At 35.3% G+C, this 13,060-nt stretch overlaps 1 protein-coding gene across 6 annotated transcripts in view; it reads left to right on the top strand.

The window, feature by feature from the left end:
• The window catches only part of LOC142324067 (CBP80/20-dependent translation initiation factor), a 162,280-nt gene that overhangs the window by 33,805 nt on the left and 115,415 nt on the right, over positions 1 to 13,060 (top strand). For all 6 annotated transcript variants that reach the window (XR_012756204.1, XR_012756203.1, XM_075364692.1 and 3 more), the window contains exon 3: positions 4,903 to 5,038. Coding sequence is in view for 4 of the 6 variants with exons in the window: in XM_075364692.1 (XP_075220807.1) it covers positions 4,903 to 5,038 (136 nt within the window). In the remaining 2 variants the exon portion in view is untranslated. The remainder of the gene's footprint in view (positions 1 to 4,902; positions 5,039 to 13,060) is intronic.

The following is a 13,060-nucleotide window of genomic DNA, read 5'->3' as shown; positions in this document are numbered from 1 at the left end:
TTTTATTTTTGTTTCTTAGAGTGTAAGCCTGCAATACTCGACTGAAACGTTAAATTAAATTTTTAAAAAATCATCACTATTTAAAAAATATTATAATACATTTCACCTTCAAGCGTAGAAAAATAAATTAGTTCCCAGGAGTAGAATTTTAATCTAGTTAGCGATTCGGATTTATTATTTTTCTTTCGAAACATATAGGAATGAATGATGACGTAACATCAGTTGACAGATGTAATTCTGCTCTATGAGACTAAGCGGTTCATATTTCTTACAAACGAAACCGATATAGTCATTCGTTCAACTTAACAGTCACGCACTGTCTGCTTTCCATAGTATTGGTTTCTAAAACCTTATCAAGGCATGTTGTTTGACAATTCTAACCGTTCCTTAATCTTTTATTTTGAGCTGCAACAATTAATTTTATTTTATCACAATAAAATAGTTTATTTAGAAAGAAAAATTAGTCGTTCATTGTACGGACATAACTTTGAAAATAATTTCTATATAAAGATAACGAAAGGATTTACGCGACCTCGGATTGTTACACTCTTGATTCGTTGATCCGGTATACTTCGTACTACGGAAGAGGAATTCTGGCTTAGGAATCACAGTTCATTACAAAAACTGATTTGCTTTAATTAAAGTTATTTGATCTCGGAAATTGCGCTTGCACGGTCTAAAAGACAATGGAATTCTGAAAAAATTCCATTTTGAATGAAATACAAAAATTTCCCTTCCGAGGAGATACACTCGATTAATCAGCAAAATTTCACCCTTTAATGCCAGGGGATTTAGGAGTTAAGCTTAAAATTCTATTCCTGAGAATTTTAGCGAAATAGTTCAAATGGTGTCATCCTTATATTAACAGAGAACACTGGTGGAATTCTTTCGATGCACTGATTGGAATTGTTTCCTGCTTATTAAGTAAGAATTAAAATATCTTAAGAAAATTCCGTTTACTAAATAATAGGTGTATCTTTTCGTTAATGATTAAAGGAAAATAAACAATTGTTCACTGTACTTACAAATAATGCAGTAATTATTTTTTTCTTTTTCCTGTTTAGCTTCCGGTAACTACAGTTCAGATAATACTTCAGAGGATGAATGAGGATGATATGTATGAGTGTAAATTAAGTGTAGTCTTGTACAGTCTCGGTTCCACCGTTCCTGAGATGTGTGATTAATTGAAACCCAACCACCAAAGAACACCGGTATCCACGATATAGTATTCAAATCCGTGTAAAAATAACTTTACTACGACTTGATCGCTAGAACTCTCCACTTTCAAATCAGCTGATTTGGGAAAACGCGTTCACCACTAGACCAATCCGGTGGGTTACTGTATCTTATCCCATTAGAGCGTTCTATGCCCAATAATCTTTATTATTCTCTTCCATCCATGAAGTGGAAGAACCTTTTATTTTTATAGTAATTTAGGGAAGGTGCCCACATTTACCCTGAAGGTGCACAATCAATTAATTGTACACCTTATGCACCGCGGATTTCTGGATCGGTCCACAGGTCGCAGCTCTCTGGCTACCTATGGACCACCAGATCCCACCTGGGATCCATCGGTTCTAGAAGGGATCAAAAGTAAAAAAGAGGCGGTTGGTAACAAAGGACGATCCATTCGCAGAGGAACCTCAGGACAAGACAAACAATTCCTCGCAGAAAATATAGCTTTATAATTTAATTCGGGGAATGGGCGCCCGTTCTCCCTAGCGATTTTCGGTAGATCAATTTACTTTTACTCAGGTTGGGAACAACGCGCTAACAGTCGACACGCTCCGTTATCTGTACCGGCCACCATTTAGTAGCTACTGTTTGAAACTGATTGTTTTATATAATATCTTAATAAATATACCGTTTCGCCGTAATTTACAGTAAGGAACTTGTAGAAATTTCATGAAAAATGTTTTAATGTCTTCGTTCGGCCAAGGAAATAATAATTTAAAAAAAAATAATTTAACTTTAAAGATCTTAAAATTAAAAAGCCGGCAATGAATTACATAACTCGACCTGCGTAGCCAAAAAAGTTATGCAATTCATTTTTCAGTTCGATAATTTTAAACTTTATTTTTTAACTTTATTAATAAATAATTCCGTTTTATTGGAAAACAAATTTATTAAAGCTTATTGAAACAATTTGGGAGCTCTCCCATCAGGGGAAGAGTATTAAGTTGTGTAAGTGGCTTTATTATTTTTAAAAAATACGTTTTGAGCATTTAAAATTTGAAATAGCGAATTTTTTTTTTTTCATTTTGGGGGCTCACTTACTCAAGGGAAAGCATTTGGGTAAAATTAATTTTTAAGAAAATAATCCCTAAGTGGTGATAATAAACTTGAAAAAAATTTAAAAAAAATACAAATATGTAGTCATAATTCTAAATAAACAAAATTGTAATTTTCTAGCAAGGGAGTGAAAACCTTATTACGATTAATAATAGGGATTATCAAATTACGATTTTTTCATTTTAAATACAATGGGTAACTTGCAAGATGAATTTAAATTATAAATAATTTTTTTTTTTAAATTAAAAAAAATGCTTTTTGTTATCACAGACCGATGGAGTGCGATGAGAAAAAGTTACAACGGTTTGAAGATCTATCGATGTTGAAAATACGGCTGCAAAGAAATCCCAGTAACTCCTTTTCTAAAGCAAGATGTAGTTAAAAAAATAAAAATATATATAGTTATTTTTTGGTGAGGGGATGAATAATAAATACAAATTTATTTTGTCGGAAGATATACGCAAAATTATTTTAAGTTACTGTACCTTCACCTGTAATAATCTAATACTATTTTGAAAAAAATAAAACGAATTTAGTGCGTTTAAATTAATTTTATTATTAATCATGACCCGTTGGTATAGATATAAAATGTCCGACCGCTTTCGGATATTAATCCATCATCAGCAACATAATGACGGAAATAATAGGAACATAGTGAAGGAAATAATTATAATCCATAACACATAAATGTTCCTGATGATGGATTAATGTCCGAAAGCGCTCGGACATAATAATAAAAGTAGTTGGTAAGTGGAAATTATTATATAATGAATTTAGTTCATCATTATAATAAGTCGGGTTGTATGTAAACTTAAACTTATACATGTAGAATTGAAAGAAGAATACATATTATTAAATTAAGCATGTTTATAATTATTATGCAGAGGTATGAAAAACGTACACAACTATTTAATTTTTTCTCATCCATAAAGAGTCTTTTTTCTCAGTCGGGGGTGTTTGAAAGTGAAGGAGATGCATCGTTTAACTTCTTTTTTCTTCACAATTTTAAACTCTTCTTTAAAAAGGGTTATTTACGTATATATACTTGCTATATTTTTCAGTCTATCTCCATGCTGTAAGCGGTAATTTTATTACGTAATATCTATCGATTTAGTTTTATTATTTTACGTTTCTATTACCAATTTCTACCGTCTTTTATTTGTTAATAGTATTTATTTGCATTAAACAGCCGTAAATTATTTGGATAAATGAATACCGGGTGATTCAAAAAGGACTTCACAACTTTAAAAGCATATAAATATTTATTTAGATAACTTATTTAGATAAGTTTTGACTCGCGTAGTACATTAGTACCGAATTCGGCCACCAGCGCTGTCACCAGTGTTGAGTTTTGATTTCACAATTTGCAGTAATTTCAACGTAATTTTCATAGAGGGTGCGATAGGGAGTCTACTAGTAGGCAAAAAATTTACTCTTGGCACCAAACCTTCGTTGAGACAAGTTGTTCTGTTAAACATACAAAATTACCAGGACGCCCACGCGTCCCTGAAGCTGCTGTGGAACAACTATGAGAAAGGTTTGCTCGTAGTCTGAAGAAACAACTCAACGACTGTTTGGCGCGTATTACGTAAACGATATTGCACTTTAAGCCGTACAAACTAATTGTTTAGAAGTCCGAGATTTTCATTATAATCGATTCCTAGGTCGGTGGATCGGTTGTAAAGGTCCAGTTGTATGGTCACCTCACTCCCCAAATCTTAGCCCACTAGATTTTTTCTTGTGGGGTTTCATTAAAGATCGGGTTTATGTACCATCTTTGCTACTGATCTTGTTGAGCTAAGATTTTGAATTAACGCCGCAGCTGCAGAGGTTTTGAATTAACGCCCGACTTGCTGGCTACAGTCTGGAATGAAATCGACTTCAGGTGGGATGTATGTCGCATTGCAAATGGAAGCCATACTGAACCAAAGTGAGTGTTGCAAAGTTGTGAAGTTCTTTTGAATCGCACTGTATTTTATCACAGAACGGAATCTATCGAATCAACCTGTACAGCTTTTTTTTTAAAGATGTAATTTCTTTCTCTTTTGCTTTTATTCAGTGTTACATAGAAAATAAAACATTTCTTTGCTATTATTGGCGAGGAAACTTCTCAAATTATTTCGATATTCTGTTTTTTTTTTAAATCGCATTACTGTATTATGTTATTGTTTTACGACTTAAAACAATTTAAGTGCATAAATAGATGTATGTTGACTGTGCAAGTACATACACATTATCCGGTACGTGATTTAATTTAATATTAACCGACATGAAATCAGTTTTAGCATGCTTTATAATTTATGTGTGTGACTTGTTAACAAGAATGAAAACGATCGAATGAGCCGTACGAACTGGAGTAATGAATGAAGTAACATTTAGTAAAACTCGAATCGTTTCCCGCCGCCCGATATCTAAAAGGAATACAAATCCCTACTACTAAGTCTCCCACTCTACGCTTAAATAACTCTCTTACTTCAGTCTTACCTGAAAAATCTCATACGAAACAGCCGGTCGGTTATTTCCATTACTCGTTATGTTTTACTATTGATAGTTGTTTATTTGTATTGTATGTACCGTGCGTGTGTGTTATATTTGTTTATATTTTAATAGGCGACAGATGGCCGGTCAGGAGTTAAGAAGGAGTTATACTCAGGTGGAATTGTTACCTAGAGATCGACATTTTAATTTACGGGTACCATTACCTCAGACACAGATTGTACTTCAGCAACAACAAGGGCATGCTCAGGTACGAATACATTTTTATTTATTTTTTAAAAATTACTTTTATTTATATTTTATAGTGTAAGTTGTAAGTAAAAGACAATAATTTTAAGCCACACGAAAGACCGACTGTTTTGTGCGGGTAAATGGTTTTCTTTAAATTTTCAAAATTATACGTAAAATTTCGTTTTAATGAAATCTTTTTAGTATCTGTTTGTCAGTGCACGTACCTTAGTAATTTTTACCTCCTTGTACGAAGTAAAGGAAGTATTGTGATCGCAAAAGATCTCGGTTTTCAGATTTCAACGGAAATATCCATTTTGACCATCCCTGAATCCATTTTGACTCTAGTTTCGGTGTGACGTCTGTACGTACGCATGTATGTACGTATCTCGCATAACTCATGAACGATTAGTCGTAGGATATTGAAATTTTGGATCTACGACTGCTGTAACATCTAGTTGTGAACCTCCCTTTTTGATTGCAATCGACTGAACCAAAAGTGTCCAAAAAAGCCCAAAATCCAAACAATTGGATTAATAAGCCCTTATTGAGAACTTTTCAACGATATATCATAAGTGGTACTTATTTTCACTGGTTCCAGAGTATAGCCAGATGTAAAAAGGGGAAGGCACATCGGTTCGAATCCCACTTCATATACATACATTTTTTAACTTTTTTTTAATTTAAATATATTGATTTATTAATAATTATTAACCTCTGATTGTAAAAAAAATTTACGATAAATAATGAATCAATAATAATTAAAAAAAGAAAAAATATCAGAAGTTATTAATAAAATAAAATTTTATGTACTTTTCATTAAAAAAAATGTGTATATGTATTTTAATAGGCGTACAAGGAAGTCAGTCATACGATGCCCACATCAGATTTTTTTTTTTTGTTGAAAAATCATTTTTTCGTTGACGTGAAACGAATTTAATTTTGTTTATCAATTTATTTTAATTTTAACCTGATGACGGCGTTCAGAATCCGCGAAAAATTTTTTATATGAATATGATAAACACGTATTCGATTCTTTCATAGAAGGTAAGTTTTTATAATATATTATTGTTATTGGTTATTAATATTTTTAATATAAAACAATGAAATTTAAATAATGCTATTTTATTTATTTATTTTTATTATTAAATCTATTAATGCTATTGTTTATCGATTTATATTATTAATTTTTTATAATTTTTATTTTTATTTATTTTAAGAATTAGATTTTCTACAGATTTTGTTTACAAAACTTTATTTGTTTACCAGGGAACTAAAAGATGTTATGTCTCCCTTCCTAAGAGAATTTATGTTTTGAGACACAGTTCTGGAACTGCTTTATAAAATTTCCAGGTCAAAAACCATATAAAATTTATTACTTAAATGTCCTGAAATGCTTTTTATTTCTTCGTATGACCGTCTGCATAATTATTTAAAATGCTATAGATTAAGTTTTTTCTAAACTGTTGAAAATAACGTTATTTTTTTATTTTGATTAAATACTTATTTACTTTTTTCTATAAAATTGAAGTTTTTTATCATTAAAAGAAAAATTAAATTTTTCTTCATCTCGAAATTTAATACGTGCAGTTTATTTGTTTAAACTGTTAAAACTAAGTAATTTACAACTATTTTTAATAGTATGTCCTGGTCATAAATACAAAAGTAATAAAGAAAAGATTTGTATGAATGAAAATAAAATAGTAGTAAAAAAAAAATTGGTAGTAGTAAAGAAACGTTTTCGTATTTTTTACCCACAGATTTTTCAATTTTCTAAATATTACAAATATAGGTGATATTTCATAAATATAAGTATATTTCATAAATATAGGTGACATTATTTTTGTTAGCGTTTCGTAAATGCTGTTTTTAATTTTTTGTTGTATTATTCCTTTTTTTATCTTTTTATTCGGAATTCTATTTATTTATTTTTTGGAAGAGTGCTTCTTGTTTTATTTTTGTATTTAAGTCGAAATGCGTATCCGGTTACAGATTTATTTTGAATTTGAGTTTTTCAAAAATGGTTTATGTGATGTTTTTATTCGACTATGTGGGAGAAAGAAATTTGTGACTTTTACGTTGTGACCTGTAATTCTAGAACGGCTACTGAAATAGACATTAAGCGATTCGTCTTAATCGTACAAATAACACTGACTGTATATTTTCTGTAAGAAATTGGAATGGCGGACGGTCGGTAACATTTTGAACAGAACATACATCTAAATTTGTTCAAGACTATTCAAGTATTAAATAAAATCGCTTATAAAGGGGATTTAATAATACATAGCCTATATAGTATGTCCCATAAACCCTTACGATATAAATTTATTCGCAGTATTTTTATTATTTATTTATGAACGGTTACTGATGAACGATTATGAATTTTTGAAAAATGCTACGCCAAGCCGTTTCTTAGTCTTCAACTTCCGCGTGAAAAGCAACGTTACCACTCCGTCACGAAGATCGGCGGATCGTTATCAGTATTTAATTTTAATAAGGCTTATAAACTCCAGATCTTCTAATTCAAATGTACTTATCTTTCATTCAGAAAACACAAAACCAAAAGTGTTTATTTTATTATTTCAACGAATAAATCCTTAACTGACGTCGGTTAATACCGTTTAGCAGTTTGTCATTTTGGTTAGAATTATTGAGAGATGATTTTTTTAAATAATAATATTATCTCATCAACGTGAGATTCAAATAGTTTATAATTCTGGTTCTCTTTTAAATTATATGTGTTACATTCCGTCTTCCTAAAGGGCTCTAATTAAAAAAAGAGATGTAAAATATGATTGGTTTAGGGTGTCTCCTATGTTTGCAAGAAAAATGGTAATAACATGTAAAAATAGATGTAGGCTATAACTTATTTAAAATAATAATAATAATAATAATAATAATAATAATAATAATAATAATAATAATAATAATAATAATAATAATAATAATAATAATAATAATAATAATAATAATAATAATAATAATAATAATAATAATAATAATAATAATAATAATAATAATAATAATAATAATAATAATAATAATAATAATAATGCCCTGAGGTAGATATTCCCCACGTCCGGAACACAACATCTACGTTCCACGTCCAGGGCGGTAACAGCTGTACTCAAGTACATTACATATAGCTGGCTAACGGGGTTCCGAGTGTTGTTTCTCGGATATACTTTTTTCGGTCGATTTACATCTATAGGCCGAATTACAGGACTGGACTTTACGGCCACCTGCAGATATGACATTATTAACGATTACGGAAATGGATTAATACCGCCGTTAGAGCTGGCGATGTGGCGGCCACGGTCAAAGTTATTTGCAGGTGTAACGGAGACCTTTCGTCGTCCACATGCCCCCTGCGATGGCAAGCATGTAGTTAAGGTGCCCATGTTCGGAGCATGGGAGCCCTGAAAGCTTCGGTGTGTAGGGGCCTGGAGTCAGTGCAGAGACTGCGCATCCGCTCTCTGCCAGGACATATGCCGGTTCCACCGGAGTACCGGAACGGACCTCCCGGGTTGGTAGCCCTGGAGTGGGGGTGTACCCCGGCGGCTAGCCTTACTACAGAAGGGATTACTTGTTCATGAATTTTCCTGAACAAACCAACGTGGCAGAGGGTGCACGTAAACACCCTCGTTTAGAGCCGGCTGTTTCGCCTGAAGCGAAACGCCGAAAGAGTACGGAGAGTAAGAAGATAGAAATTGAGGCTAGAAAAAGCTTACAAAAGGTTTTTTTTAAAAGTAGTAATGTACCGAAACCTAAATATTTGGTCATTACAAAGGAGGATGGAAATTTCTCGAGGGTGAGTCCTTTTCTCATCGCTCGAGAAATAAACAAATGTGCTGGAGGCCCTGTAAAGGAAATACGGAAAACTTTTACGGGACTTCATGTAGAGACTGTTAATGATATACAGTCTCAGAAGATTTTAGGGCTGAAGAAAATTGGAGAGCTAGCGGTACGCGTTGATCCCCACGGCACGCTCAACACCTCAAGGGGTGTTGTGGTCTGTCGGGATCTTTTAAACTGTTCGGAGCAAGAGATTGTAGAGGAGCTGGCAGCACAAGGAGTAATAGAGTGCCGTCGGTTGAACATGAGAAGGAACGGTGAGGTCTTACCCTCGGCTTCTCATGTCCTTACTTTCAACCGGCCTACTTTGCCAGAAAAGATAAGAGCGGGGATTCACCGTTTGGATGTGCGGGCATTTGTCCCACAGCCGATGAGGTGCTTCAAGTGCCAACGCTTTGGCCACACCGCTGTTAGATGCGAAAGACCGCAAATATGCGTGTGCGGTGAAGAGGTGCATGAGGGAGAGCCATGTAAAGAGCCTCCTACATGTATAAACTGCAAAGGAGCGCATTCTTGTAGATCAAGGAATTGTCCTGTCTACAAAGATGAGGTAGCTGTGCAGGAAGTAAAAACCCTGCAAAAAGTCAGCTACTTCGATGCAAAGAAAATAGTTAACGCCCGTAAGCCTAGAGCAGCAACATCTTATGCTCAGGCTGCGGCTACTGTTCCTGCTCCTGCTCCGATTGCTGTAGATGAGGTACAAATTATAAATAAACTTGCTCCCACTTTGGCTAACATGATTGAGAGGATCATCGAAAACAAGATGAAACCTCTTGGCAATAAAGAACTTGTTAAGCCAAAGATAGTGATACAGCCTGCTGAAGATAAGTCGATAAAAGTGAAAGTTGCTCCTCCAGAAAAGAAAACGGACAACAAACCTGAATGTCAAGTCCGTCTCAGCGAGATCCTCGATGAAAAGAAAAAGGCGATACCTACAGAGTCTGTTATGGAGGCTCCCAAGCCTCCTGTAACTGAAGTGGCCTCTAAGCCTCAGAGGCCACAAAAAATCACACAGGGGGGGCGAGTGTCCCCCCTCCCACAGGCGGTGACCGGTGCGACCCCCGTGTTGGGGAGCGGGCAGGTTGTCGCCTCTCAATCGGTGCCTGAAACCGGCGCCGATCCATGCCCGTCGTCGTCGGCGGCTTCGGTGGTCTCCGATACGGAGACCGGAAGCCTTACAGGCGACGACCTTCTCCGCGAACACGATGCTGTTCGCAGGATGGAGAAGAAAAGGAAAAAAGGATGGCCGAAAGGAAAACCCAGGCAATAATTTAATTAAAAATTAAAAATTAGCGAGTCGATTGTACAATGGAACATCAATGGATGTTTTTCAAACATCCATGAGCTCCAACGCTTGGTACATGACGTAGACCCGATTTGTATATGTCTGCAAGAAACGCATTTCCGCCGAAATGAAAATTTTAAATTAAAAGGATTTGATATATTTCGGCGAGATCAACCGCCAAATGTAAGAGTTAGAGGTGGAGTAGCTATATTAACATCGACTAGAGCTACCACCGAAGCGGTTGTTCTAAACACCAACCTACAAGCGGTCGCCGTTAGAATGAAGCGACCGCTTAAGATCACTGTGTGCAGCATATACTTACCGAATTACGATTGGAATAAGGATGACATAGAAAGATTAATTTCCGAGCTTCCCCCACCTGTTTTACTGGTGGGTGATTTTAACGCTCATAATTCTCTCTGGGGATCGGATCGAGTAGATCCCCGTGGAAGAGAACTGGAAGGGTTCCTGATGAATTCTGAACTTATTATTTTAAATGACGGATCAGGAACCTTTTTCAATGCCAGAGATGGATCGACGTCCTGTATAGATCTTGCACTTATAAGCGGATCGATAGCACCGAGGTACAGCTTCCATGTTATAGACGATCTGCATGGAAGCGATCATTTCCCGGTGCAAATTGTAACTGATGTTACTAGAACAATATATCCCATCCCTAAAAGATGGTTATTTGAAAAGGCAGACTGGACGAGCTTCACAGCTAGAACGATGCTCCCAGAAACAACCGGAGTTATCGGAGACGATGTCGACGCCATAACAAATGCAATAATCGAGTCGGCATCGAGATATATTCCCAAAACATCTGGGAAACTTACAAAGAAACCCGTTCCATGGTGGAACGATGAAATAAGTGAAGCTATAAAAAGAAAGAAAAGGGCGTATAATGCGTTTAAGAAGCGTCCTAGTATAGAAAATCTTGTTGCCTTTAAGAAATACAGGGCGTATGCAAAACGTGTTATGATAGATTCGAAAAAACGATCCTGGCAGCAATACGTGTCATCCATTGACAAAACTACTACTGCATCAGATGTTTGGAGGAAAGTGAAGGCGATTTGTGGGCGTAATGATTTTACTCCCATAACTAGCCTTCAAGATGAAGATGAAGATGAAATAAAAGACACTCCATATGAAATTGCAGAGCTGTTATCCAATCATTTCGAAAAGGCCAGCAAAACGGCCAACTACGAGGAAGGTTTTCGAACCAAAAAAGAAGAACACGAAGGTCTACTAAATTTTGGAACTGAGTATAATTACTCATATAATGTACCATTTAAAATGGAAGAATTCGCGAAGGCGTTGGAAAAATCAGGTAACACAGCTGCTGGTCCGGATGAAATCCACTATAATATGATCAGGCAGCTGAATACCACTGCAAAGTGTAGATTATTAGAACTTTATAATAAAATATGGCGGGATGGAACGTACCCGCAGCAGTGGAAAAAAGCTCATGTTGTTCCAGTACCGAAGAAAAATAAAAATTTAAGAGACCCCAATAGCTACCGTCCTATTTCTTTGACGTGTGCTATGGGGAAAATTTTGGAAAAAATGATTAATAATCGACTCGTCTGGGTTTTGGAAAAAGAAAACCTGATATCACCGTATCAAGCAGGTTTTCGACAATACCATTCTACCACTGATCAAATGATCAGCTTAGAGGACATTATATATAACAGCTTTATTACAAGGAAACATTGTGTCGGAGTCTTCTTTGATCTTCAGAAGGCTTTCGATATGACCTGGCGTCATGGTATAATGCTCCAGTTACATGAATGGGGCATTCGTGGCAATTTGCCTATAATACTCAGCAACTACATGAATGATCGTACCTTCCAAGTACGCGTCAACAACGAATATTCATGTGAAAGAATCTTGGAAAATGGCATACCGCAAGGTTCGCCGTTGAGCGGTACCTTGTTTACCATTGCCATTAATAAATTGATATTAGCCATTCCAGTAGAAATCAGCAAAAGCGTCTATGTTGATGATCTGGCAATCGTATATGCCAGCAACAAGACTGCTATAGTGAGGTACAAATTGCAACGAGCGATCAATGCTCTAAATGAAGTTGCAAGGAATACAGGATTCCAATTCTCACCAGAAAAAACGTGCTGTGTACACTTTTGTAGGAAGAGAATTCCTCATCAAAGTCCTGCTCTGACAATTGATGATAATCCAATACAATATAAAGACAGCGTAAGGTATTTAGGACTAGTATTGGATAAATCCCTCACATGGGGATTACATATACAGGACTTGAGTGATAGATGCAAAAGAGCCCTAAACATTATAAAATGTTTATCGAACCTAAATTGGGGCTCAGGAAAAGAGACATTATTGAGACTGTATAAAGCATTGGTTCAATCTAAACTAGACTACGGATGTATCGTATATTCATCCGCTAGAAAGTCGCACTTAAGAAAGTTAGACGTAGTTCATAATAGCGGAATAAGATACGCAACAGGTGCTTTCCGCACGAGTCCGGCGGCTAGTCTGATGTCTGAAGCCGGAATAATGCCACTACATTATAGAAGAGAGATCCTCTTGTTAAGATATGCAGCAAATATATGGGCTTTCCCTGCCCATATAAATAATAAATTGTTTATGAATCATCCCATGGCTGCATTATACGAACGTCGTGCTACCTATTCCAGACCAGCCGGAATTAGGTACCACGAATTAAGAAGGAAATATGAAATTGCTATACCAGAGACACTAGCAATTTCTACTAGAGAAATACCGCCATGGCTCTTGCCAGCGGTAAATACAAGTTTGGATCTCTCTCAAGGAGAAATAAAAAAGAAACCAGCAGTGATCATCCAGCAAGATTTTTTAGCAACCGTCAGTAGTTACGAAGAACATATTAGAATTTATACTGATGGTTCT

Source organism: Lycorma delicatula, chromosome 4, assembly GCF_047948215.1.
Source record: "Lycorma delicatula isolate Av1 chromosome 4, ASM4794821v1, whole genome shotgun sequence".
NCBI lineage: Eukaryota > Metazoa > Arthropoda > Insecta > Hemiptera > Fulgoridae > Lycorma > Lycorma delicatula.
The sequence above is the reverse complement of the archived record's forward strand: the minus strand, read 5'-3'. Positions and strand labels throughout refer to the sequence as shown.